The following is a 25,959-nucleotide window of genomic DNA, read 5'->3' as shown; positions in this document are numbered from 1 at the left end:
TTTAGTTTTAAGAACTTGGTCCTGAACCAAGATTTTATTTCAGATTGGCTCGAGGTGATGGAGGAGGGGAGTATATAATTTGGCTTACTACATAAATAGATCCAGTGTAGCAGTGAAAATGGATATTAAATTTGCGGAAGATACTGCCAAAGGGAATAAAGTAAACAATGAAAAATACGGGTCCCAGAACAGAGCCTTGGGGCACGCCGGTTGTGACAGGGAACTTATGGGAACTGAAACCGTTTACTTGGATGAACTGAGTGGAGCCAGAAACGTAGGAATGAAACCAGTCAAGGGGATGTCAGTGATACCAATTTAAAATAATCTGTGGAGAAGGATGGAGTGAGATATTGGCCACACTCAGACCCAGACGAATGAGAATACAAAGTAAACCAGAATCAGCTACCATCATGAGATCATTGGTATTTTTATGAAAGCAGTTTCAGTGCTGTGGCGGAAACCAGATTAGAATTGCTCATAGAGGTCATTATGGGTTAAATGGGAGTAAAGTTGAGAGGCAACTGTTCTTTCTAGTATTTTGGAAATAAAAGGTAAATGGGGTGGAGGTTACTGAAGTTGTTGTGCCATGTATTTAAAGCTTATCCTGTGTGTATCTCTGTGCTTATGTCTCCTCTGTCCGTTGTATAAATAAGACAACGTAAGACAACTTAACAACGGAAATATATTTGTAGTAAAATAGAAAAATACAAGTCGATGCATAGGATACGCTATTATTTTGAAAGAGCTTTTATTTTGATAGCCTGGAGCCTAATCCGGAAGTACTTCGCTTTCCAAAGCTTTCCAAAGGCGGTGCTAATGCAGTCAACTTTTTGAGCTTGGGTCCTACTGAATGGTAGGTTTATGTTTCTGACGGTAGAGACGTAATCCTCACAGGTAGACGAAGGAGCCCGTAGTTACTAAGATTCGCTTGTTGATTATTATTTTTTACGGTGCGGTTAATATTGACTTCCCTTTGGTTTGACTAAAGCTAACAGGTTAGCCAGGGTAACCATAAGCTAATTTTAAACAAACATAAAGCTGGTATTGTTAGACAGAAGAATAGTCAGGCTTCGCCGTTACACAAGGCGGCCGAACTAGCTCTCTGAGAAATGTGACGCTTTCCATTGTCGTTGCCTGACAACGGGCGATTTAAAGAGACAGTAACCTGTGTGCTTTGAGGTTACGCGTTATCCCGATGTAAATGTCAATAAAAAGCTTTTCCCTCCCACATTCTGTTCTAGATAGTAATGCCGACCGAAGTGGACCGCTGCCCCCCTGGCTGTCCTGTGTGAGTGCAGCTGAGGGTGATGGACGACGAGCTGGAGAACTTCATCAGAGAACGCAAGGCGCGAGTGGCTGAGGATAAAGCCAGTCTAGAACACGACCCTCCCTACATGGAGATTAGGGTACATCTGCTAGAATTAACTCTATACGGCTGGCTCTTATTTAGGCTGTTGGGACATAAAGAGGATGACACATTTGCAGAAGTAAAAACCTGTAGATCATAAAAGTGCTTTGTGTTTTCTATATACAGTCATGGCAAAGCTTTTGGCAGGAATGCTGTGATTTGTGGCGTTTCTTTAAATTATAAATTATGTAATAATTGCCAAATAGCTGATTCTGATAGTTATCTTAAAGGAGTAAACCCTGATCATGAAGTATGCAGTCTGTTCTGGATTCCTCTGGTGCGTTTTTGACTCGGTGCTCCATTGTGGTGGAAGACCCAGAGGTCAGGTGGTTCATGCATCTGATCAAGATTCCTCCTGGAAACCCTCTCTTTGGAGGTTTCCCAGAGACATTCCCAGAGTTCTTTTAATACCTATTTTAAGGTGTAAATAGAAAGGAAGAGAGGAAGGATGGTTTCATTAAACAGTGACGGGATGGATGGGCGGAATGATGAAAACAAATGGACGGATGGATGGAGAGGCACGTACGGCTTTTAGACGATTGGACAGTAAATAAAGTCTGAAAGCACAATTATTTGTCCACACATCTTCTACCATACTAATTCACCCTTGTAAGACACTTCAATCAAATTCTATGCTTTTCTTTATTATGGAGGAACCCTGCCTTAGAGATGCTTGTCAAATTAAATGTGTATTTTGTTTACCCTTCACTCCGAACTAGGAATGCTAGAAATTGAACAAAGCAGCATCTTGTGTGCAAACAACTGGTTCTGAGAAGTTTACTGACTGGTGTGATGATTGCCATTCACATCCTCGGTTTTATATTCAAATATTCCTCTGCTTTGGGCTGACAGGCAAAACCCTGCAGAAGCTATGGGTCCACTGTGAAGGAGAACATCCCTCCAAGGATTACCAACCAGGGAAAAGGTACGTTTTTATTGTTGTGCTGTACAGTATGTCAGAAAATAAAAAAAGAGGAAATGCTTCATGTTTCGTGGCCGTTATCTGTCTTGTTTGACGAAGAACGTTTCTGAGATCCCGGTTCCCTGTCTGTCTCCACTTAAAACTGATGGGTGTGTGTTTGCCAGAGGAGAGCTGCAGCGTGGGTCTGCCCCTTGGTGCGGAGTATGAAGAGAAGAAACACAGGCTGCAGCATGAGCTCCGCATGGACTACAGGCGCTACATGGCTCAGGTTGCCGTCTTTACCTCACACACGCGCGCACACACACTGATACATGTCATTGATCTGTCGCTGACCAACAGACTTATTTATCAATGGTTTAACATTTTCTCTTTAAGTTATTTTCTACTAATTATTATTGTTACCATCATTGCCATGTCTGCGACACAAGCAAGTCCCACAAGATCTTCATCTTTAGACTCATTCTTATTGGCCTATAGTGTTCAGAAATACCTCGTGACAGAGTTGAGATTTATTTGTTGTTTATTAAGCTCTTTAAGTGATATTAAGTCTATAGTAACAGGTTTTCCAAAAAAGTAAAAAAAAACAACTGGACTTTTTTCTGAAGTTTGAAGACGTTTCGCTTCATATCCAAAAAACTTTCTCAATTCAAAATGTCTGGAGTATTTTGGAGCTCCAAGCTTTATGGTACTGCCCACACTACTCCAGACATTTTGAATTGAGAAAGCTTTCTGGATAGGAACCGAAACGTCTTCAAACTTCCGAAAAAAGTCCAGTTGTTTTGTTTTTTTAAGTTTTTTGGAATGACCATGACCTGGATGACTGAGAAGCTTCACCAGCATTTAGTAACACGTTGTTATCAGTTTGTAGTGCATTGCACATTACAACCACAAACTTGAATGGATTTTATTTCAAACTTAATGTTACAGACCATTGCAAAGTAAACCACAATTCTTAAGGGGAAAGATAAGGGTACATAGTTTTCAGTATTCTTATTTTATTTTAAAGACATAAAAAAAATCCGAAAAACATGACATGTGTTAGAAAACCAAGACTTGGCATTACCCTGAAAACATCATCTCCAGGGCGAAACCTGCTGGTGGTGGCACCATCCAGCTGTGGGGTGGTGTTCTTCGGCAGAATTGGTTAGATATAATGGATGGAGCTAAATATGTAGAAATCCTGGAAGAAAACCTGTTAGAGGTGGAAAAACTTAAAACTAAGGCAGAGGATCACTTTCTGGTAGGATAACAACATTGAACAGACAAACGGCGATATAAACTGCCTGATGGGACCAATAAAATGTGTTTATTATTATTATTATTATTATTATTATTATTATTATTATTATTATTATTAATAATAATAATAATAATAATAATAATAATAATAATAATAATAATAATAATAATAATAATAATAATACATATTGTTGTTAAATTGTAATGATGATAAATTGTTTGTTTACATGGCAGTTTTCACTGGCAATTCAGTGAACAACTGAGGAAGGCTTGGCCACCTTTAGTTATTCGTCTCTTGCAGGAAATAACTAACAAATCTTGATCACATAAACAGAGAGAGCGAGAAACTGAATATTTAGAGAGAAGATAAAGTGGCGCCTGAGCGCGCCGAACTCCAGCCAGATTAAGGAAAATAAAACAGCTGTTATGTGTTCACGGTTGCTCAACAAAAGCTCGCCGCAGCGTGACTTGAAAAGATCTATGAGAAGGTTTATCTGGGCTGGTGAACAGGGGATTACAATTATCTAACGGAGAAGAAATTAAAGTATGGCCATGTTTTTCCAACTTCAGTTGATGCTGCAACAAGTCTGAGTTTAGCAATGTTGCTTAACTGTACGAAGCCAGAATGTGAAATAGGTTGTATGTGTGAGTCCTGGTTGTGATCATGATCAGAGGATCTCCCCAGATTTCTAACACTGGCCTTTATTGACGTACAGGTGGGAGCAAATGCTTGTTTGATGTCCCCGGGCATATCGGGCGGGGCTATAATCAGGATTTCTGTTTTCCTACAGTTTAATATCCGATAGATCAACCAGCTATTATTTTATTATAACTATGCAGTTGATCAGTTCAGTTGTCAAATTCTTGAGGCGTCTTGGTAATAATAGTGGACTGATGCATAATTATAATTAATTATAGCATTATTTTACTTTGACTGTCACTAGTACTAATGAAATATGTCAACATCTTTTTGTATTACAGAAAAGCCACTTAGATGCTGTGGAGTCTTGGCCTTTAATGACTCGTGACAACAGGAGATCCAACAAGGTGAAAGCCTCTTTACAAATGTATATTTATACCAAACGCTAAAAGTTCATGTTGAACCCTTTGGATTAAGAAAAGGATGCCGCCTAAATTTTAATGCGAGTCAAGGCAGTGAGTGAATACCTTTGGCAAGCTTGTCTATATTATAATGCTTTGACAAATGATTCTATCCATTGGTTTGTTTTTCATTAAAAAAAATCATGTAAAACAGACAGTAGAAACTCTCAGAGAACCTTTTTTTAAAGGCTTTTTCAAGTTGACATGTTGAAAACTGGACATTAGCAAATGTCCTCTGACCTAATGAAGCGCCAACAGAGATTTTGAAAGTCAATCCATCCTCCCAGTAAATCCTTAGTTTTTTTTGTGCGTGTGAGGGGAATAGGGGTGTGTGCATGAATTCTATTACCTGGAGGTGCAAAGTTGATAGGCACAGAGAGTTGTGGGGTTTAAGATCAGAATGGGGTATGAAGCGTCTGCGCCCACACGCTGCAGCAACCCCAGGTAGACGCCCAACTCTGCCGTACTCCTGCTAGGTTGGAAACTGCTTTTTATTTATTTATTTATTTTATTACTGAATTTCCCACAAATGTCAACATTCCATTGAAGGAAATGTATCCCTCCTGTCTTTGGAAAAGATTTTTCTTTGTTTTAAATAATGGGTCTTTAAAAATGAGAACAGGTTTGCTGAAGTCGATACTTATCATAAATTCAAAGTTGTCTTTCTTTCATGCAACATTTGTGGCTCTAAACAAGCTTTATTTAGCTGGACCGAGGGTAAAAATGGCTGTTTGGATTGTGAGGGTTTCAGACCAGTGCTCTAGAGTCTTGCACTGTTGTTGCAAGCCGGTTTTTAAAGAATCCACTCTGGTCAGCGTTTATAACATAAGGGTACACAATTTTTTTACAGCGATTAAGGCCCACAGATGATTTTAAGGTCGGCATCAATGAGTGTCATCAATGCACACCTTCTTAACCACTAATATGTCCAGATGTAGCACTTGTCTTTAGCAGCTGTATTTCTCGCCTTTTAATGTATCTTTTCCTTAAAACGCTGAATTATCTCGTAGTTGAACAGAGACGCAGCTGAGCAATCGCTGCAGAGACGCTGCAACAATTGTTTTGTCATGAAGCTTAATTTCAAAGCAGATTTTTAGGTAAATAACAAGAAACAAAGAGGTGCGCCTGATCCAATCACTTCACTTTTTACGCTCTCGCCACACTGGTGACACAGGTTGTCCACATCACACATGGAGGAAAAAACAAACAATGCAACAAGGTTAAATGAAGAGGCACTTAAGATTAATCCTCCTTGAGCTGAGAATAACTTCTTTAGTTCTATATAGTCAATTAATATTAATCTTTTAAATAGTAGACTTGTCACCTTTTGATTAAAAATGCGTTGTGGTTTCTCCAGCGGCTACAACCTGAGCTCTGGACCGATGTTCCCATGCAGCGTCTGCAAAGGGATGCAGGCGCTCTGACCGCGGACAGAGGGTCGCACAGAGCGCTGCGGCTCGCCGAGGAGGACCAGGAGCCCTTAGGGTTTCTTCCCAGGCGCCCAGACCAGCTGGGGAGTCCGCTGGACCTGGATTCTGGTGAGGAAGAGGAGCGGTTTAAAGATCAGCCGGAGAGGACCGGCGGTAGAAGGCGCAGGGTCCTTAGAGCTGAGGGCAGTTATCAGAAGAGTCTGTCTGCCAGAACCGGCGGAAGGTAACGCCCGAAGAGTTGCATGCATGTTTGCTGTTTTTTTTTGTTGTGTTTTATTTTACGTCTGTTGCAGTTCTTTTTCAGTCCGTTTTAATTTTTTCCTTCCAGGGAGAAGGTCGAGCGTGCTGCTGGTGTTCGGAGCGATGGCAGGAGATCAAGAGAATCCAGTAAAAACGAGAATGCTCACTTCGCGACGGGACTCATAATCGGTAACGAGGCTTTTCTGCTCGGTTCCTCATTAGATATTTTCAGAAATAACTTAGCAAATTCAGATCAACATCATCCGGCTTTCTTTTCACCGTCCAGGATAAACAGATGTTTCAGAGAGTAAAAGGCAGCTTTTACAACTTACGTGATTAAATCCAAGCACTCGGCTTGTTCTCTGCGATTGTGGTTGCATGCCTGCAGGAGCAGCTGAAACGGAGGAGGCGTTGCAGAGGAAGAAGGAACGCTACAGGCAGGAGCTGCAACAGCAGATAGCTGAACAGCACCGCAACAAAAAGAGGTATTCAGACCTTTTCAACCTTTTAACATTTCGTCACTTGACAACCACTAAGTTCAGTGTGTTGTATTGGGATTTTATTGTGAAGGGGAGGGGTTTCCACACTTTTAAGCATGAAAATCTAAAAACTGTACCGTGGATTTGTTTCAAACCCCTTTTACTCTGTTACTACTAAATAAAATCCTCTGTAGCCAATTTCCTACATTAGTAAGTAGAGTCCGCCCGTCTAATCTCTGTGTAAATCCAGCCGTTCCGTTTCTGGACTCAGAAGTTCATAGGAGAACATTAGAAAACTCACGGCATCGTCAAGACCAAGGAACACAGCCGACAGGTCGTGGGTGGGGGAAGATTTGAAGAAGTTTAAGAAGTTCGGGTGGGACATTGGCAGAAAACCCGTTGGAGGCTTAAAAGAACCTGAAACTTTCCCAGAGGTTTCAGCAGCAGAACAACCCTAAACATACAGACAGCAGTGATAAGATGGTTTAGGTGAAGATGTGTTAAAATGGCTTAGAGACCATGTCCTCACCTTATCCTAACTGAGACTTTTTAGTAAATCTTTCAGATCGATGTCCATTGATGCTCCTTGGACAGCTTGATTAAGTTTGAGGTGCTTTATAAAACCTCTGCAGATGAACAAAGCCGGTGGAGACACCGCCCTGTGGCTGTAAAAGGTACTTCTAGCAGATATTGACAGATGTGCATAATACAAATGCATACCAATATGTTTGAAACCCTTCATTTTTCTCCCACTGCACTGTCATGGTGTATTTTGGGTTAGTCTATGGCCTCAAATCCCATGGAGTTACAACGAAGCTTGTGGCTGGAAGGCGACAAAATGCAAAGTTCAAGGTGTATAAATATGCTTGTGGTCAAACTTTAATTCCTAATAGTTTCAAATAGAGGAGAAGTTTTCTAATAGTCGTATCTATAAAGAGGAGGAATATAAGCGTTAAATATGGTTTGTTCAAACATGTTGCATGTAAAGCTGCATGTGTGCTTCCTTCAGGGAAAAGGATCTGGAGCTGAAAGTCGCTGCGACAGGAGCAAACGACCCCGAGAAACCGGTCAGCAGTCACACAACACGGTTTGGATTCAAATGACTTTCACTACAGACCTCCTTTTAATCTTCGCCATTTTTGTCATCCGTTCCCGTCGCAGCCAGACCGAATCAGACAGTTTGGCCTGAGCAGGAGGGAAGGTCCTGTAGTTACAGAGCCTTCGGCAACAGCAGAGAGCGGATTATCGTCCAGAACCACAGCCAGCGCTGAGAGCGCTGCTCTTAGAGGAAGGGGGATGCCTCCCCCTGAGCTGCCACATGTCGCCTTCCAGTCCCCTCTGCTGGAGTACAGCTCTGCTCTCGGCCTGGGCGAAGGACATCTGTCTCCCTACAGCCAGCATGGCGCCCCGTTCATCCCAAACGCCGTTGACATACACAGGTATAACGGACGCTGAACCATTTCCTCATTCATATTCTTTAAAGGAGCAATAAGCGAAATTTCATTATTTTAGATAGAAGGAACTAAACAATAGTGATGTGAAGAACTAAAGGTAATATTTCTGATGGACTATGATGCCACACCACAGCTCTCTGTGCTGTTGTCCAATCCTTTAGCAAATATGCACATATGAAGTGAAGGGGGAGAAGGGCGATCAGCTGGAGTGGTAGAGAGAGGCTGCCTTGTCACAAGTCCTGTTTTGAGCTACAGACAGGGCTCAAGCCCCACCTAGTGGTGAAATATCGCCTTATTGCTCCTTCAAGAAAACACTGCATGTTGTGTCATCTCATAAGCTCAATTGTCTCGCCAGTTTTCACACAACAGCAGAGCAGGCTTGCTTGGACTATAAAAGCTTCGTTATTGTCAGCACTTCTTATGATGATCTTTCTTCCTCTGCCGTCTGCCAGTTGTTGATCACACAGCGGTTGTACGATGAGCTCAGCCGCTGTTGTCATGATTTTTGTGGGTGGTCATTCTTTTTGAGTCTCTTTCGTTACTGGGTGCCAGGGGACCGACCTAAAACATGAACATGGAGACAATCAGAAAAAGAAGCGCCTCAGAAGAAATCTTGGATATGATAATTTTGTCTGTTTAGTGTAACATAATGAACTCTTTGCTGTCTCTCTGGGTTCTTCCAGAAACCCTGCCTTCCTTCCTCAGCCCCCGCCTCGAATAAGGGAAGCTTACAGGTTTCCATATGGGGAACCGCATCAGTCCTACACAACCAGAAATCTGCTTGACCAAAATATGGCCTACTGTAAGTGTTGCTCTCCTACAGAGAGAGGAAAAACTTGTAGACTGCAGAAAACTTAAAGAAACACTTGATCCAGAGTTACAGGCGTGACCTGCCGTCTCCAATCTCTTCCCAGATCGTCCGTTTCCTGCTCCTAATGCCGGGTTTCCCATGTCCTACTGGAATCTGCCACCAGGGGGAGCTGTGCCCAGCCAGTCGGGGCACCACAGCCCTCACAGCCAGCATAGTGGCTGTAGTTTCCCAGAGCCTCCGTCACGGTAAGCGCGTGTAGTTGTTGTTGAACCTCCAAAGAACACCGTCCTTTAACACTCACGCCGTTTTTGTGAAACTGTTCCGGCAGGCCCAACAATGAAAGCGCTGCTGCAGACTCCCGTGTTGGAGACTTTCCCTCAGAGAGGCCCAGGTCCACCAGGGACAGGAGTCTGAGCTACAGAGAGGCTCTAAAACAACAGGTAGGGGGATTCAACTAAACCTAATCCCAAGTCTTTTCTCCTCTTATTTCGTTAGTAGGGTAACCATGTGAGTGTCTCCACCAGCCTGTAGGATTATTATGGTTGGGATAATTTACGGCGAGCTTGTGGGCTCATTACATATAGTCTGTGATATGTTGACAGGAAGCTTCCTGGAGTGGGAGCAACATTACTTCCTACAAGGTAAAACGGATCTCGATAAAACGAGCTGATAGAGGAAAGTTGTGTCCTTAGAGCTTCGTCTTTTAGGTTTGCTCTAGAAATATTTGAGATATTTCCCCCGTTCAGATGTTTGATATCCCAGATCCACTTCAACCCTGTTAAAACACCTCCAACTTTCCCTACCCTAGTTATTATCCCCCCCTTTGACATACTGATTCCAGGTGACTCCTCGCATCCAGCTTTACTGCTGTCTGGCCTCACTACAACGGTTGATGGTACAAATCCCTTCTTAGACAGAAGAGGGTTTTTTTTTCTATTATAGCACAAATGCTGACATCTGTTGGATCATATCCACTGTCAAAGATGGCGGTGGAGCATCTCAAAACAATAAAAAAAAAACTTTTGCTGGGTAGCAAGACAGTGACAGATCAGAAAAAGAAGTTTGTGCACTTTTGACAATGGGCCAACTGCAGGAGGCAGACTGGTCACCAGCAGTAAATCCTGTTTGTGTTCTTTAGTTTGTCGGCTTTATTCTCGCTGGGGCTGTGTATCATCTAGGATGAGCTTGATTTGATTTGACTCCAATATCGATATTTATTACTTTCAAAATAATGCTCAGTCATTGAATCGACAATACCAGCCAAATATTATATTTATGTTCAATTTATTGAACACTGATAAATTAACAGGAAAATAAAGAGCATTTGGTTCATTGCGTTTAACGTATCACAGAAACCAAAAATGTGCTTAAACGTCTGATATTGGGGACGAAGGTGCTTCTAAAATCATGTCGGTCATTCCGCAAATTCGTCTCACTTGCACTTCCTTGCTGTGAACAGTGATGGTGCGTTGAAATAGCGCCCCCTATTGGTTGGGAGGTATATCGACATTGAAAGCCCGAATACTGATATTAAATCGTTTTTAAAAACATCAATATTAATCTTTGTATCGATATTTATGAGAGAGAAAGAGACAGAGAGAGAGACAGAGACACTGGGATGAAAGACTGAGCTCCTACTACCATTTAATTTATCATTCCTGCCAAATCCCCTTTAAACCCTGATCAGTGGAAGTAGATGATGGGTTTGTGTTGCTTAGTTTTGTTAGTCTGGTTTCCTATTTGTGTTTCTTGTCAGCAAACACTTGTAAATACAGATTTGTTTATTTAGCAAGAAACTTAGCAAATCCAGGTGATTTCTCTCATCTCAGTTCACATCAGTTAGACACTTTGATTAACGATTAAATATATGGGACCTATTTACTTCATTGTGTGGCGGGGTTTTAAAAAGTGCTAATCCACACCCAGATGACATCACATTCAATGCTCAAATAGTTCAGCCACCTAACTGATGAAAGCCACACATTACCGGGTTCTTTCTCCAGCAGCCAGACATCATGAACAGGTTTCCGTTTCTATTTCCAGTCGGGTCTCCTGCCTTTATTCTGATGTGAAGCCTGCCTTTGTTGTGTGGTCTGACTGAGACACGCTGTGCCGTAGATCCAGGAGCAACAGGAGCGCAGATGTCTGGAGAGGGAGGAGAGGGAGCGCTTAGAGGCCCAGCTGGAAGCCGAAATGAAGAACCACGACCCCTGGGGGAGAGGGGGAGGAGGAGCCCCTCTGAAGGACAGCAAGGGAAATCTCATTGGTAGGTCCTGGTTCCTTGGATTTGTTTTTGAAAACAATTTATTTATTTGAAGAACTCTCATTAATCCTTGTCTGTTTTTTCCATGGGCCTAGCTGACCTCAACCAGATGCACAAGTTCAACGAGGAGGCGTACAGCAACCCGGAGCTGTGGCAGAGGAGAGCCGCGGCTGCAGTGACGGCCCGCCGGCCGTCACCGCCTCCCCCCGCCGAGAGGCTCCCAGAGAGCAGTAACTATGACTCTGCTGACAGGCTGCCTGGTAGCGACCTTCCTTCCTCTTCATGTGCTCAGCTGCTTTTTTTCCTAACTCAGATTGTTTTACCTTGTCAGGACGCTCTAAGACTAAATAGCAGTAAGGCATGACCAAAGAAAAGATGACTATGAATATAAATCAGTCCTTTATGTTTTTATAGTTCTCTGTTAGAGAAGAGATATCCAGTAAAGGCCTAAAGCTTGGAAACAACTTCAGGTTTCTGTCCACAGAGCTTTTGCTGACAACCAGTGTGAGGATCGTCTAACTGCTGCCTTCCATGATGTGCTTTAGGTTGGCATCGAAGTCAATTCCCATTACTTATGTAGTGCTGATTGCCAACTAACGTCTTGAGGTCCTTTCCAAATTAAAACCAAACGTCCAATTTATTAAAATGAACATATAATGTATTCAGTCCATTCATAAAGGCATACATTCTAATTCTACAGTAGGTTTTCCTCAATGCTGTCAGTGTAATTTACATATATGTAAAATGTTTTCTATATAAAGAAACCTATACGAATGCATGGATGGACTGACTTGCAGCAATCCCCTCTCCTAAACATGGATGTAGCAATAGCGGACAGTTTTAGCATTGAGGAGATTTGTAAGGCAATAACTTTGGTACTAATGTAAAAGCATCCCTGGCAAGCTCTTGTTAAAGCCTGAGGAGGTCACCGTGAAGGAAGCCAAGTCTAAGCAAGAAACCCGCAACCCCTGATCATTAAAGTTATTCCAATAAGTGACCGTCTTTATAAAAACTCCTGTTGTTGCAAAGATTACCAATGAAACTACCTTTTGTTGTACAATGGGATGTTGCTTCCAAACCGTCTGTCTCTAGGATACAAACCAGTTCTGTCAAACTTGAATTTTTTTTTTTTTTTGCAGGCTTCACCCATGTTCAAAGCTCCCAGTTTGCCAGGGGGAAAGTTTTTGCCAGCCAGCCCAATGAGCATCAACTCCAGGAACAGGACAAGTACAAAGCTTACCTCAGGCAGCAGGTACCAGTTTAATCCAGTCCAGATTGACTGGATTCTCAACAAATTTTTATTTTTTATTAAATGCAACAAAAATAAATCAATACTCTCCTGTTGGCCATTGATTTTTTTTTTTACACTTCATCATATTCTAAGTAAACACTTCAATGTATGTTTCAGCGATTTTATGTGACGAGACCACCACAAAGCAGTGCGTACTTGTGAAGTGGAGATATGTTTATTTAAATTATAATAAATATTAAAAATGCAGCAACTTCCAAATGTTGCTGCAGATCCCCATTTACGTTTGGACTTTGCGTAAAACTTTCCAATAGCTCTCAGTCTCCCGTGTTGTAAAGGTTTGCCACGTTGCCCCGTGCTTATCACCGTCCGTCTGACCATCAACTCTGGCCAGTGTCCCTGTTAAAGAAAAGCATGTCCACAGCATGATGCGGCCACCGCTGGGTCTCATGGTAGGGATATTGTTTTCAGGCAAATGTGCAGATTTAGCATTCTGCAACACTTTGCATTTTGCACGTAGGCCAAAAAGTCAAGTTTTGTAGACATGTGACCAGAACACCTTCTTCCATTGTTTGCTGTGTTACCTACATGGACGGTGGCAAACTGCAGTCAGGACTTCTAATGGCTTCCTTTCAACAGTGGCCCATTTTCCATAAAAGCCACATAGTGGAGTGCACAACTCATAGTTGTCATCTGAACACTCTCCCACCTTAGTGGTGCATCTCTGCAGCTCACCCAGAGCAACCACGGTCCTCTTAGTTTCTTCTCTCAATGCTTTATTGCCCTGCCTGTGAGATTAGGTGGGTGGTCATGTTTTGTTAGATTTGCAGCTTTGCCATACTCCCATATTCTGATTTATTTATTTATTTCTAAAACAGAGGCCTGTGAGATCTTCAAAGCTTGAAATATTGTTTCCCAAACTACGGCTGGTTTCTCCACAACTTTATCTCCGACCTGATCGAGATTTTTTTTAGAGATATAAGATGAGACTATATCGTTTGGTCTATGTTACGTTATAATTATATAATGTATTCCAGTCGTTTCTCATATTTATCTACAGCTGTTTTTTAATGGCTTTGATACATTTGGGATAAAGCTTTGATTAAGAGATGCGTTTATAATTACTTTATGAAAAGAAAAATATATCACAATAGATATATAGTATATCAGCATTCAGCCTAAAAGTATTGAGATATTATTTTTTATCCATATCACCCAGACCTAATCTGGAGAAGACTGCCTGCACTGCATTTTAATTAGGGGTATCAGACTAAAGGGGCTGAATACAATACCACACCCTATGTTTCCATTTTACTTGACAATGATGTGTTACTTGGTGTTGGTTTGTCACATAAAATCCCAACAAAATATAAAGGGTTAGTCAATATTCCCTCCATGTTAGAGAATATTTCTCATAGCTGGTCTGCTCGTGTTTGCAGATTGACGAGAAAATGCGTAAAAAAGCGGAAGAGAGGGAGCGCATGAGACTGGAGGAGGAGAAGGAGGAGAGGAGGCTGGCTGAACAAAGGGCCCGCATCCAAAGGGAGTACGAGGAGGAGCAGGAGAGGAGGAAACGGAAAGAAATGGAGGTGGGGAAATATAGCACAAGGCTGTAACACCATCCCGCGGTTTTAAGTCCATCGGGTCCTCAGGTACTCTTTCTGTCGTGCCGCTTCTGTGACTCGCAGCAAACGGCCAAGAACGAGGAGCTGATTCGGCTGGCGGAACAGAGGAGGAAGGAAGCCGAGAGGAAGAAGAAGGAGGCAGAGGAAAGGGAGAGCGCAGCACTGAAGAGGCAATATGAGAAAGAGAGGCAGGCCAGAGTGGAGGAGGTCAGTTAAACGTTTCAACGTTCGCTTTGTTTTGTTGTTCGAAAAACTTTCTTTAGCTTTAAAGCTAAATGTTGCAATAATAAATAAGAGGGTCTGTTATATTTTTGTTGATGCGTCGCTTCAGCAGGACAAGAATCATTCAAAGGACACTTTGGACATTTTAGATGGCATATCTCACTGTTAGCTTTTGTTTTAATTAGAAACCACTCCTGACATCACCTCCTCCTCAGCAGCATAAAAAGACAAACAGTCAGGAGGAATCGCTTTTATCTAAATGTCTGTAGGTGTCCAGAGAGCCCTCTCCTCCTATCCCGACCCTGCAGAGGAAACACGGGCGACACCAGCAGCAAACCCCCAGGCCCATCACGGTCCACAGCCAGACCTCCACAGCTCCCCTGTCTGTGAGTAATGCACTCTGTTCTTTGTCCAGTATTCAGGTAGGGCTCAGAGCACTTTAGTTCAAACTCTTTCAGGCATTTCGTCTTTTACCTGAAGCTGTGCAGGAGGAGGTATGGCCCCCTGTTTGGCCCCCCTCCAGCTACTAGAGCACGGCACATCCAACATACCAAACCCAATGGTCAGGTTAAGCCGAAAACGCCACTCTCGACTCAGCCGTCAACGAGCAAGTAACGGAAAAGCAGGTCGAGCATGCCAGTCGACACCAGACACTAATCAAGGCCCTGAAAAAGAGAAAAGGCAAAGCCGAACATGGCTGCCATTGAGATGATAAAAAACAAACAAAAAAAAAAACAACCTCATCAGTCAAAACCAGTTGTGTAAAGGTTAGCTAGCACAGCCTCTCGTGGGCGAGGTGACCTGCAGCTCCGACCGATTTGATGAGGCTACAGCAGCAATAGAAGCAACAAAGCTCTTACCACTCGACTTGACAAACCTGTGTGAGAAGATAAGGGACTGAGCTACCGGTGTCTCCTGACGATATCGTAGGGCTGGCCGATATTGCTGAAAAATAAAATCTCCAATTTCATCACACCAATTCCAATTAATCGATTTTATTCCCCCTACATTTTGTTTCACAAAAAGAAGTTAAAGACATTTTAAAAACGTGCTTTTATATCAAGCATTTCGTCTGGGAGTTGACCAGAATTCAAAGTACAAGCTGTGAAACATGCTTGTAAAACAAGATGGCGGCAATGCCGTTGGAAGCAATGAAAATACTGTATAACAAAATGCTAGCTGCGAGTGGTATTACACAGTGAGCCAAGAACAGGCTTCACTTCACTTGTATAAACTCAAACCAACCTCAAAAAAAGTAAATGAATAAATTAAAGTGCATCATATTATGGAAAGAAAAGTTTCCTCTTTACAATACTTTGACAGTATATTTTCCTTTTAGTCAGCATTGCATGCTACTCTCTTCATGGAAGCATTGGCAAAATAAAATCCAGATTTTCCAAAAATTAAAGCTTGAAAAATTGTAAATTCGATTAAATCGATTTATCGGCCAGATGTTCTATATACACTCACTGGTATCTCCGAAGGTCACACATGACTTTGTTGACATTATAGTACTAGACCTGCTCAACAATGATCATTTGGTACTTAAAGCGCTGCCTCTTGTTGTCAGTAGGGAGGAAATATAAGGCACTGTGAAGGATTGTAGTGACAGTAGTGAGGATGAGGCAGACCGGAAAAAAATTAAGTCTTTCCCAGACACTTCTTTCAAATAATTTTTTTCTTTTTAAGGAGTGCTCTTCATCAGGTCTTCTGTCACCTCCTGTCCCTGCTCGTAGGAACCAGCTCAGAGCTGCAGGTATGTAACTCTTTTAGAAACGTTCCGATCCAGCAGAAATTGTAAAAACCCTGCTTTCTGTTCTCTGACTTCACTCTGGCCCATGGGCCCTACTGTGGTGATCTTTAAGGAGCCACTCAGTGACTGATGCGTGGTTTCGTCAAGTGATCTTGGCTCAACTTCGAGATGGTTAATGAGATAACGGTTTGATTTTCAGGAGACCACCGTGAACTGTTTAGTGAGCTGTCAGCGTTGCGTCGGCAGCTTCGCAGCGAGCAGAAACGCCTGGAAAATGATCTGCAGCACAGCAGCTGGGAGGAGCCGGACTCTCCAGTAAATGTCAGGTCAGACCCAATCAGAGGTGCTGCTAGTCTATAAATCCCTGAATGGCTTAGCACCTAAATACATTACAGACTTGTTATCAGTGCATCAACCCTCCAGACCACTCCGGTCTTCTGGCTCCAGCCTACTCTGCAGAACCAGAACCAGAACCAAACACGGAGAAGCAGCATTTAGCATGCTCCACTTATCTGGATCAAACTCCAAAAAAAACTGTAAAAGTGCGGAAAGCTTGAGTTCCTTTAGAATAAAGATTAAAAACACATTTTTGCCTTTGACTGTAGTTCTGCAGTAGTAATTTCTCTAAATTGTTCTTTTTCATCAGTGGTTTGATATTTGCTGTTTTTAGGGACTGGGGGAAAACACCTGACAGAAGGGACGTGTTTATTATTTGAGTCAAATCAGACGCTATGACAGGCAAAACTTTCTTAAAGAAAGCTGTGGGTAGAACATCAAGGCAGCAGGAGGAGGAACTTAGCTGGTGAACGATTTCTTAGAAGCTTTTGTAGTTTATTTGGCTGAATTGGAAAATTTTGGCAAGATCAGTTCTAGTTGGAGGCAGCTTTGGTACTCAACTTGACATGGATGTAAAGACAGCTTCACATTTCCAAAATAAAAGAATTGGACTGGCAATAAATATTGACAACTTATATTCATCTGTCCAGAGATCGAGAGCGTCCAGCGGTGGACGTGTTCGACATGGCTCGGCTCAGGCTCCAGGCTCCGGTCCGAAGGCCTAACTCCCGAAACACAGAGCCCAGGAACCTGCTGCATATCCACGATTCCCTTCAGCTAAAATACTCAGGTATTACATGATCATAGCTTCACTGTAGTGGAAATCCAAACCACGGTCTGAGCTGCAACTGGTCTGCATGTTGAAAGCAGACGGAGAGTCGGCGATGGGATCTGGCGAGGACACTAAACTGGAGGCAGTGGGTGTGGTCAGCAGGAGGAGCGGGGACTACAGAGACTCCTATCGTCAATTCAGGAGCCACAGATCTACAGTCCAGGATGGTATCCAAACTTTTATTTGATTTACTCCCCAGTGCCTTCTTGTGAATAGAAATGAGTCCTTAAACCCTCAGAAAATGAATGAATTGGAAGGACATCATGCAGCTGTAATTCTGTAACGTCTGCCTGTAGGTTAAAATCTAATTTAGATGTTTAATTTCCAGATTATTTGGACCTTTCTCCACCTGAGCAAAATGACTATCTGGTGAGAAACAACACTTTATGTAAATCATCAGACTTGTTGCATTATTGGAGGTGAGAAGTGACCAAGACTGTGTGCTTGTGTGTTGCAGAGGAGTGTGAGCGGCGTATCCAGAAGAGCTCTTCTGCTCGAGTCTGAGAGCGCTTTCATTGGTAGGACCAACACAGCAGAGCTTCTGGAATCTCCACTGTCGCCGTACACAGCTGTTCTTTAGGCTTAACCAGCAGCTTTTTCTTCTCCTTTGTGTTCTGAATTGTTACTTGGGCTGATTCTAAACCATAATGTTTCTTGCTAGAGCGTTATTATATTTTCATGTTGCTGTAAATGACTACTAAAATACTCAGGTATTCTGTGGGAAAGGAAAGAATGATACGAAAAGGTCCGACTTTCTAGTTGAGATAAAAACAAATTCACCAAGAGCAATCTAAGGATGTTATTTTATATATAATTTCTGACAAGCACTGGCGAGACAAAGCAGGAGTTCTGAAGGTTCGATTTCCTATTTCAGAGTTTAAGTGAAGATCTAAAATAAAAAAAGATGGAAGGAAATTAGGAAGCGAGGATTGGATTTCTTTCATTATGACCTGGAAAACTATCACATATAGGCTTGATCACCCAGTTGAATTCAGTTTAAAAATACTTTAATAATCCCAAAGGGACGTTAAATGAACGATACATCTGTCAAGCACAGAAAAACAAAGTTGCCCTGTAATATTTTGAATGCAGAATCTTGTATTCTGGTTGTGCTTGTTGTGTTCAGACCCTCTGGGTGAAGCGTCTCCGGTGCCACCTACTCCGGAGCATGAGAGGATTCGTCAGCTGTCAGCCAGGGAGAGGAGGAGACTTGCCAAGCAGACACAGCGCCCCCAGGTGCTCATCATGTGCATCTGTGATGTCACCACATTTCTTTATTTCGATAGTCCATCTCTTGAACTGACTGGGTTTGTCCTATGACTTCCAGGAACGAGCTGCTTCCAATCGGAGAAACTACCCTGACCCCTCAAGTGCCAGGCCGAACCTGGAGACGGCAGGAAGCGAGCTCAGGAGCTGCAACAGGACAGGTCAGCTAAGCTCTGTTGGAGATTGGGATTTTTGGAGTCATAAAACACCAGGATGTTTTTAGAGTATATACAAACATTTCTATGCTAAAAAAAAGTTAAACAAAAATATTTGCCAGCAAATACGTCCTCAGCCCAGAATGTTGTGCTGCAGCAGAAACTGCGTTTTACTGCAAGTCCGTGAAGCGGCTGTCTGTTTATTTCTTTCTGTAGGACCTCTGGATGTGTCTGATGAGGACTCCTCCCCTCCCGATCTGTCTCCTCTCAGTCTGAACCGTGAGAGTTCAGAGGAAACTCTCACCACAGAATACTAGATTGGACTGGGAACATCGGACACTCCAAAACGTTTGCATGGCTGTCGAGCAAGAAGCCCCTGGCTACATAGGCACTTTTGCCACCAGGATTTGAAATGAGGCACTTCCTAATCCTGAAATACGCCCTTAATTTTTATTTTATTTTTGTGTTAATACTGTTTGTTTTAATATATATTTTGATGGGAGGACACCCTGAAATCTACACCTCTGAATCTGTATGAATTCTTTACTGTTCGGATCAAAGAACCCCAAGGTCATTACATGCTTTAGACATTTTTACAGAATAAATTATGTTGGAATAAATTATATTTTTATAATATATATTTTTTCTTGTTTTCTTTTTCAAATGGGTAATCCTGTAGTTCAACATTTAAACTTTATTTTAAAGCTGCTCATACATTGAGCAGATGTCATGGTGTCGACTGCTGTATGGCCTTTTTATGTCAATGGTCTCACCAGCAAGGGAAGAAGAGAAGAATACTAAGCATTAACGGTTCAGGCTGGTGGTGGTATAATAATGCGGGGAATATTTCCGTGGTACATTTTGGGCCTAAAGCAACAAGTGAGCTTGATTTAAACGCCACAGCCTACCCGTGTACTGTTGCTGACCATCTCCACCCCTTAACGACCACATTAAAGGGGGGGAGTCGTGGCCGAGTGGTTAGAGCAGCACGCTTGCACACAGAGAAGGATGCAAGTACCCGGTTCGATCCCCATTGCTGGCACCCTGGTTCCCTGAGTAAGACCCTTAACCCCTGATTGCTCCCCGGGCGCCGCACATGGCAGCCCACTGCTCCCCAAGGGGATGGGTTAAAAGCAGAGAACAAATTTCGTTGTAATGTATGTTTCAATGATAATAAAGATGATATTACATTACTATTACATTGTACCCAACATCTGATCAATACTTCTAGCAGGATATGGCAATACATCACAAAGCTCAAATTATCTCAAACTGGTTCCGTCGTCATGTGAATTAATTAATTGTACTCCAGTGGACTCCACAGTCACCAGATTCCATTAGCACCTTTTTGGTTGTAGTGAGACAGGAGATGAGAATCATAGAGAAACCTGCAGCAACTGTGTGATTCTATCACGTCAATATACTCTAATCATCTTGTCATCTAAGTGGAAAAAAGTAAAAACTGCATTTTATGCTACTCATGATCAATATTAGAGAAAAGATAATACAACAGTACCGTAACACAGCTAAACAAGACTGAACCTGCCTGGGGAAACTGCCAAGAAACCGGGGGCAACACCGAAGGAGTTGTGAGAACCTTTACATGTACCAACAGTCTGCTATTGTCTATTTAGTTGGATTGAGGAGTGAGGCTCACGCCACCTTTATTTAACTAGGAAACATGTTGCATTCTCTTTGCCTCAGAAATTTAAAATAGGAGCTGGGTAGAGCCAAGTAAATGGCATTCCAGTTAACAACCAGAGAAGTCGGGATTCCAAAATAAAAAGAAAAGGTCAGGATTCCAATATTGCGACTTCCTGGAAAGCTGCTGTTTTTGTTCGCAGTACCTCTTAAAAATTTTTATCAGACACCTGTTGCTGATCCAAAATGGTACTACTCACGTTTTCACTAAAAGCAGGAAGATGGAGCACATCAGCCCAGATCTAAAGTCCATGCATTGGTTCCCTTTATCTCAGAGAATAGACTTTAACATACTTCTGCTAGTTTACAGCTTAGCACCAAAATACATTAAAGACCTGCAGACCCTCCAGACCACTTATTTTGTTCTTCATTCAAAACAGGTAGATTCAAAAAGTTTAATAAGTTAGTCATTTCATTCTCATTTTCCCCGGGCACTTTAGAATATAATCTTTTATAAAAGGCTTCAAATGCCTCATGGATTTTGTCCTCTTTATTTTTCACAAGTCCTGTTTCAAGATGTTAATTTTTTTATTGTTTTTCAGCCATTTTGTTTTTAAGTTTCCAAACGAGCATCTTTGTAAATTTTGATCCACTTTCACAATACGTTTGCTTTAAGAAACATAATTTTTCCTTAATTTTCTGTATCTAGATCATTGATTTCCTGTCTAAGTTGTTTAATTTTCTCTAAATTACTTTGAGGAATTTAATTTGTGTAGCCTTTCCATATATTTCAGCTTGCTTTGTAGATCCTCTTCCTTCTTAATATGTGCCTTTGTTACAGATGGCAATTGCTATGATTTTTCCCCTTATCACCGTTTAAGTATATCCCAAAGGATGGGTGGTGATACTACGCCATTATCATTGATCTCCAAACAGTCCTGAATTTCTTTCATGATTGCTTCTTTAAATTTAGCATCTTTAAGTAGACCTGAATTTAACTTCTATGTTGTCATTTTTGCTCGCAAATTTAGGTCCACCAAAATCTGTATGGGCGCATGATCCCTTACATCAGGGGTGTCAAACTCATTTTGGTTTACGGGCCGCATACAGCTTAATCTGATCTCAAGAAGGCCACACGAGTAAACTCATTGCAAGATTAAATACAACTAATAAAAGTGGACTTGTTGATTTTTATATTACATGAATTTCACTTTTACACAATATATTATGAATAACCTCAGCGTTTTTAAGAAAAGTATGTGCAATTTCAACAACACTTTTATTCAGTTAAACATTTACTTGTGCATTATGCATAAGAACTGATCACAGTGATTGTACAATGTTGAAAAACATTTATTCACATTTTTTGGATCTTAAAAACACTGTCCTGCATGACAAAATACATCAAACAGATAAAAATAAGAAATGATTTAAAATAAATTTTCCATATCTGAAGCTCAGTACTACCATCTGCTGATTAAAACACAGTGCAATATAGGAACTGCAATTAAACGAAGTACATGTTTTTTTCAATAATTGTTTTATCATTCTCTTCCTTTTATCTTCTCTTTCTTTCACCTTTTCTTTTTTTTTCTTGTTCTTCCTTTCCTCTCCTACTTTCTCATTGTAGTGTCCATATCATTTGAGATATTCCCTGCATGAATCATAATAAAACTATTCACATTCATAAAGCAATGAGAATAATATTTTCTGTTTGGAAATTAGTCTCTCCATATATCAAAACGGTCAACCTCTTCCAAAAGTGCACCAACTTTCTTATGGAGAGCGCTGAATCCTAACTTGGTTTTGTTTGATTGTCTAATTCTGGTTTTAAGCATTTATTCAAGTCACTGCCACATATCAGCAATCCACTGGTTTCTGTAGTCATTATAATTACAAGTCTTAAATCCAGGTGGTGCATAGATAGATAGATAGATAGATAGATAGATAGATAGATAGATAGATATCTTTATTGTCATTTTGTATGCACAAAGTGCGTACAGAACAAAATTTCGTTTGCATACAGCTGGAAATTTTTTTTTCATTAATGTGACAATTTCATTAATGTGACAATTAATGTGACAATTTCCCCATCCACTGTACCTGTAATCAATCAATTTCCCCATCCCTATCCACTGTTCCTGTAATCAATTAATTTCCCCATCCACTGTACATGTAATCAATTTCCCCATCCACTGTACCTGTAATCAATCAATTTAAACCTTGTTTCAAAATTAAGCTTTTTCGAAATGAGGATAGCAACGCCTATTATTCGTCCAAATTTATATGAGCAAAAAAAAAAAACAGTTCTGTAAACGGAGGACAGAGACTTTATTCAAGTTTTTGTTTTACTCTTCCGTATACAAATAATTACTAAGACTAAAACAAAGTATTTTGTTTACATTTACTGATACCGCTCTATTGCTTTAGAACAAAATTAAGATTAGCCTATTTAGTGTATATCTCTATCCATATGTTTTAAAACCTTATTTTTTCGGAAGAGGCTGGGAGCTGATCTAGTCAACATGACTCTTTCAGAGAAAATCCTGAATTAAAGAAAGGACTTTGGTTCCTGGTGGAGCAATGCTATTGGCTTACCTACTAAACTTATTTCAGTTTTATTTAAATTACTTTTTGTTATATTTAAGAGTATATCCTCAAAGAATTGTATAAATTTGCTATAGAATAACCACAGATTATCAGACAATAAAATACTTATTAAAAGAAATTCTGAAATCTAAGTTGAACTTCATTTAAAGAAAGTAATGCGGCCTTAAAAACAACAAATACTTTACCTTACGCTCTTTCTTGGGAGAAAATATTCAAACTTTAGTATTATAAATATCCTAGCTTTTCTAAGATCTTTCTCTCAGAGTAACGCTGACTATCTTCTGACCCCTACCCCTAACCTCGAACATAATCTTTTTTTGTCTTTATATTTAAACCACTTTCTCCCAGATGTAATATTTTTTGGCCAAAGTTGTAAAGAGTCATTTAGGATGCAGACCCCAGGCACAACAAGTACTTTGCAAGATTATCAGGGTATTATGTCTAATCATTAGGATGTAACAAGTAAATGTTTTGCTTCCATGTCGTCAGCCATTGACTATTTTTTAACTTCTTAACCACTGCATTTTGAAATATTTAACTATTTTGCTCAGGATACCAGAATTTATGTAATCGGTTATATTCTCTAATTTAGTTTCTTAATTGGAGCATCAAACAAAGATAAAAACACAGTTTTCAAAGAACTTAACTGAAATATGTTTACAAAGGATTAGCAAAAATGTGAGACCGTGTTGCTCAACTTACTTTTATGCTTAGTTCCTGCGTTTTTTCAACCCTAAGACCGTTAAAGTTTTCGTGGGTTTACAGTTTTATTCCTATTTGTCTTGTATATCATTGTTAAACGCTATAAAGACTCTGATTATCCTGATGTGAAGAAAACTCAGTCGATCGGCTCAGCTCCTTTCACCAAACAAAACTAAAACAGCAAAAGTCACTTACAATGCATGCAGACATTGTGTTATGGAAATATATAATCAGTTTTTGAATTAATCATGTATTTTTCTTAAAGCAGTAGTTAAAGCAGTAACTAAGTTTTAAATATTGTTGCTAAACTTTGTGGCCTGGAGTCTACATAGGTGATATGCCAGAAGCTGTTTGAATATGCTTATTATTATTATTAATTATAATTTGGTATTATAATTTAAGTAATAAGTCATTCAACTCAAAATTCCCCTATAACAAAATATAGTTCAAATGGTGGTGATGTAAGAATTTATACTACTAATGCATTAGTTAATTAGCTGTTATGAACTCATTTATGCTGGAATAAATGATCTGGTCGGATTTTAACCGACGAGGTTTATCCGGCAGGCTGTAAGAACCCCAATATAATTGGAATTAGAGTTTAAATCCTTATTCCTTATCACCATCCAATGATAGTGTCTCTGTAGTAATATCAGATGTTAACTCCAAAAGGAGTGTAGCTCTGAATTCTGAATAACCAGGCAACTGTGAATTGAATTGAACACAAAACTATTTCTATTCCGCAGTTGTTGTTACTGTAACAGCAATTCCCTGTTACAGTAATTCTCTGATCCAACAACCTTGGAAATCTTACTCATTACTAAAACTACACATACAAAATATATGTGGAAATAAAAGAACAAAACAAAAATAAACAATGGATTAAAAATGAGCGTTTAGCAAATCTAAGTCCAGCTCACGGTTGTTTAACACTCACATTCAGGACGTCGGCATTTGACGTAGCAACATTGAGAGGCAGGAACCCGCTTCGGGAATACGGACGGACACCACAAGGCTCGGACAACAGCTAGGTCTAACTGGCTAGGCGACACTCTCCCAAGATGGCGACTATGACGACGTATGATCTACAAATTTGCGTGATGCGTGAGGGGAGGTCCTAATGATGTAGTCAGCGCTTACGCTAACGTGGGGCGGTGCTTCGGCTCAGAGAGGGAGCGTCTTCGCTAAGGAGTTTGAACAAACAGCGAACTGAGTTTCAACACAAAGCGATTGAACCCGCTGATAAGACAGCAAAGATGGAACAAAGAGAGAGAAAAAGAATGAAAAAAGTTGAAGAAGCGGCTCACGGCGGGGTCACTTATGAACCACAAAATCAACACAATACCGTATGGGGTAAGATAGCTTTCTAAATAGATTTGTACATAAAAGGATAGTTGTGTCCATATCAGTCAGAAGTTGTGCATAACAAACATTTGTAAACTCATAATAATTTAAATCACATTCAAAAGATACAACATACGGTTTAAATAGTTACAACTTCAATAACTAATAAATACAAATTTCAAGTTTAAATTTGTGCTTTACTCTTTATGAACACAAACAGCAGCGGCTGCTTGAGTATACGGATTTTTTCTTTGAGAATACGAATTCACAACAGTGGTCTGACGTCACGGTTTCCAAGGCTGGTTAATGGAGCACAGAGTGCGAAGATAGGAGCCGCGCATGCGTTCTTCAGACTGACCGTCTCAGAATGCACCGCGGCTGCAGCTTCATTCCAGACAGCGCAGAGCTCACAGTGGTAAGTTAAGCACTGCCTTTTCTGCTGCTGCTGTTCTTCAAAAGTACGTTTTCAGATCGTTTGAGGCGAGAACATTATACTTTTAAGCTTCCCTATGTGGCCTGTTTACAGAGTTAGTGCGTCATTTTAATAAAAAGTCCGACGTTGAGCGTCTGTGCCAACTGGTAGGTTTTTTAAGATTGACAGCCTATTTCCTACTTTTATCTTTAAAAAAACAACATTGAGGATGGTATTAAACATGTGATCACGTTGAAATTGTGACTATTTATCTGTAAATAATTAAAATGAAAACATAATTTTTTATATATTAGTAACAGTAAAGGGAGTAGAGTTAAGCTACTTTGTCTAACCTTCACAGCATTGTTCATTAAGGAAAAGTTATTTCTGTCTGTCCACCTTTACAGCGATTAATCTATAAATTATGTGCAGTTAGTTCAGTTCATTCTTTCAGTGAAATGGTAG

General features: G+C 40.7%; 1 protein-coding gene across 4 annotated transcripts; it reads left to right on the top strand.

Annotated features, from left to right (window-relative positions):
* Positions 1-768: 768 nt before the first annotated feature.
* On the top strand, positions 769-19,423 carry LOC105918378 (centrosome and spindle pole-associated protein 1). Of its 4 annotated transcripts, none has more exons than XM_036127333.1 (29): positions 769-853; positions 1,242-1,406; positions 2,261-2,333; positions 2,495-2,598; positions 4,551-4,616; positions 6,067-6,323; positions 6,429-6,529; positions 6,729-6,825; positions 7,829-7,886; positions 7,981-8,258; positions 8,957-9,075; positions 9,188-9,329; positions 9,413-9,524; positions 9,687-9,725; positions 11,203-11,350; positions 11,443-11,607; positions 12,487-12,599; positions 14,036-14,185; positions 14,285-14,428; positions 14,713-14,829; positions 16,133-16,199; positions 16,396-16,522; positions 17,183-17,322; positions 17,400-17,531; positions 17,693-17,733; positions 17,822-17,882; positions 18,491-18,600; positions 18,692-18,791; positions 19,002-19,423. In XM_036127333.1, exons 2-29 carry the CDS (start codon positions 1,308-1,310, stop codon positions 19,100-19,102), a joined length of 3,261 nt encoding a protein of 1,086 aa, XP_035983226.1. In that variant the 5' UTR covers positions 769-853; positions 1,242-1,307; the 3' UTR covers positions 19,103-19,423. The 4 variants fall into 4 exon arrangements, with proteins under 4 accessions (XP_035983226.1, XP_035983224.1, XP_035983223.1 ...); XM_036127331.1 differs by having other exon boundaries at positions 6,028-6,323; positions 17,403-17,531; XM_036127330.1 differs by having other exon boundaries at positions 6,028-6,323.
* The last annotated feature ends 6,536 nt before the right edge of the window (positions 19,424-25,959 follow it).

The sequence above is a fragment of the Fundulus heteroclitus genome, chromosome 23, assembly GCF_011125445.2.
Source record: "Fundulus heteroclitus isolate FHET01 chromosome 23, MU-UCD_Fhet_4.1, whole genome shotgun sequence".
Lineage (NCBI taxonomy): Eukaryota > Metazoa > Chordata > Actinopteri > Cyprinodontiformes > Fundulidae > Fundulus > Fundulus heteroclitus.
The sequence above is the reverse complement of the archived record's forward strand: the minus strand, read 5'-3'. Positions and strand labels throughout refer to the sequence as shown.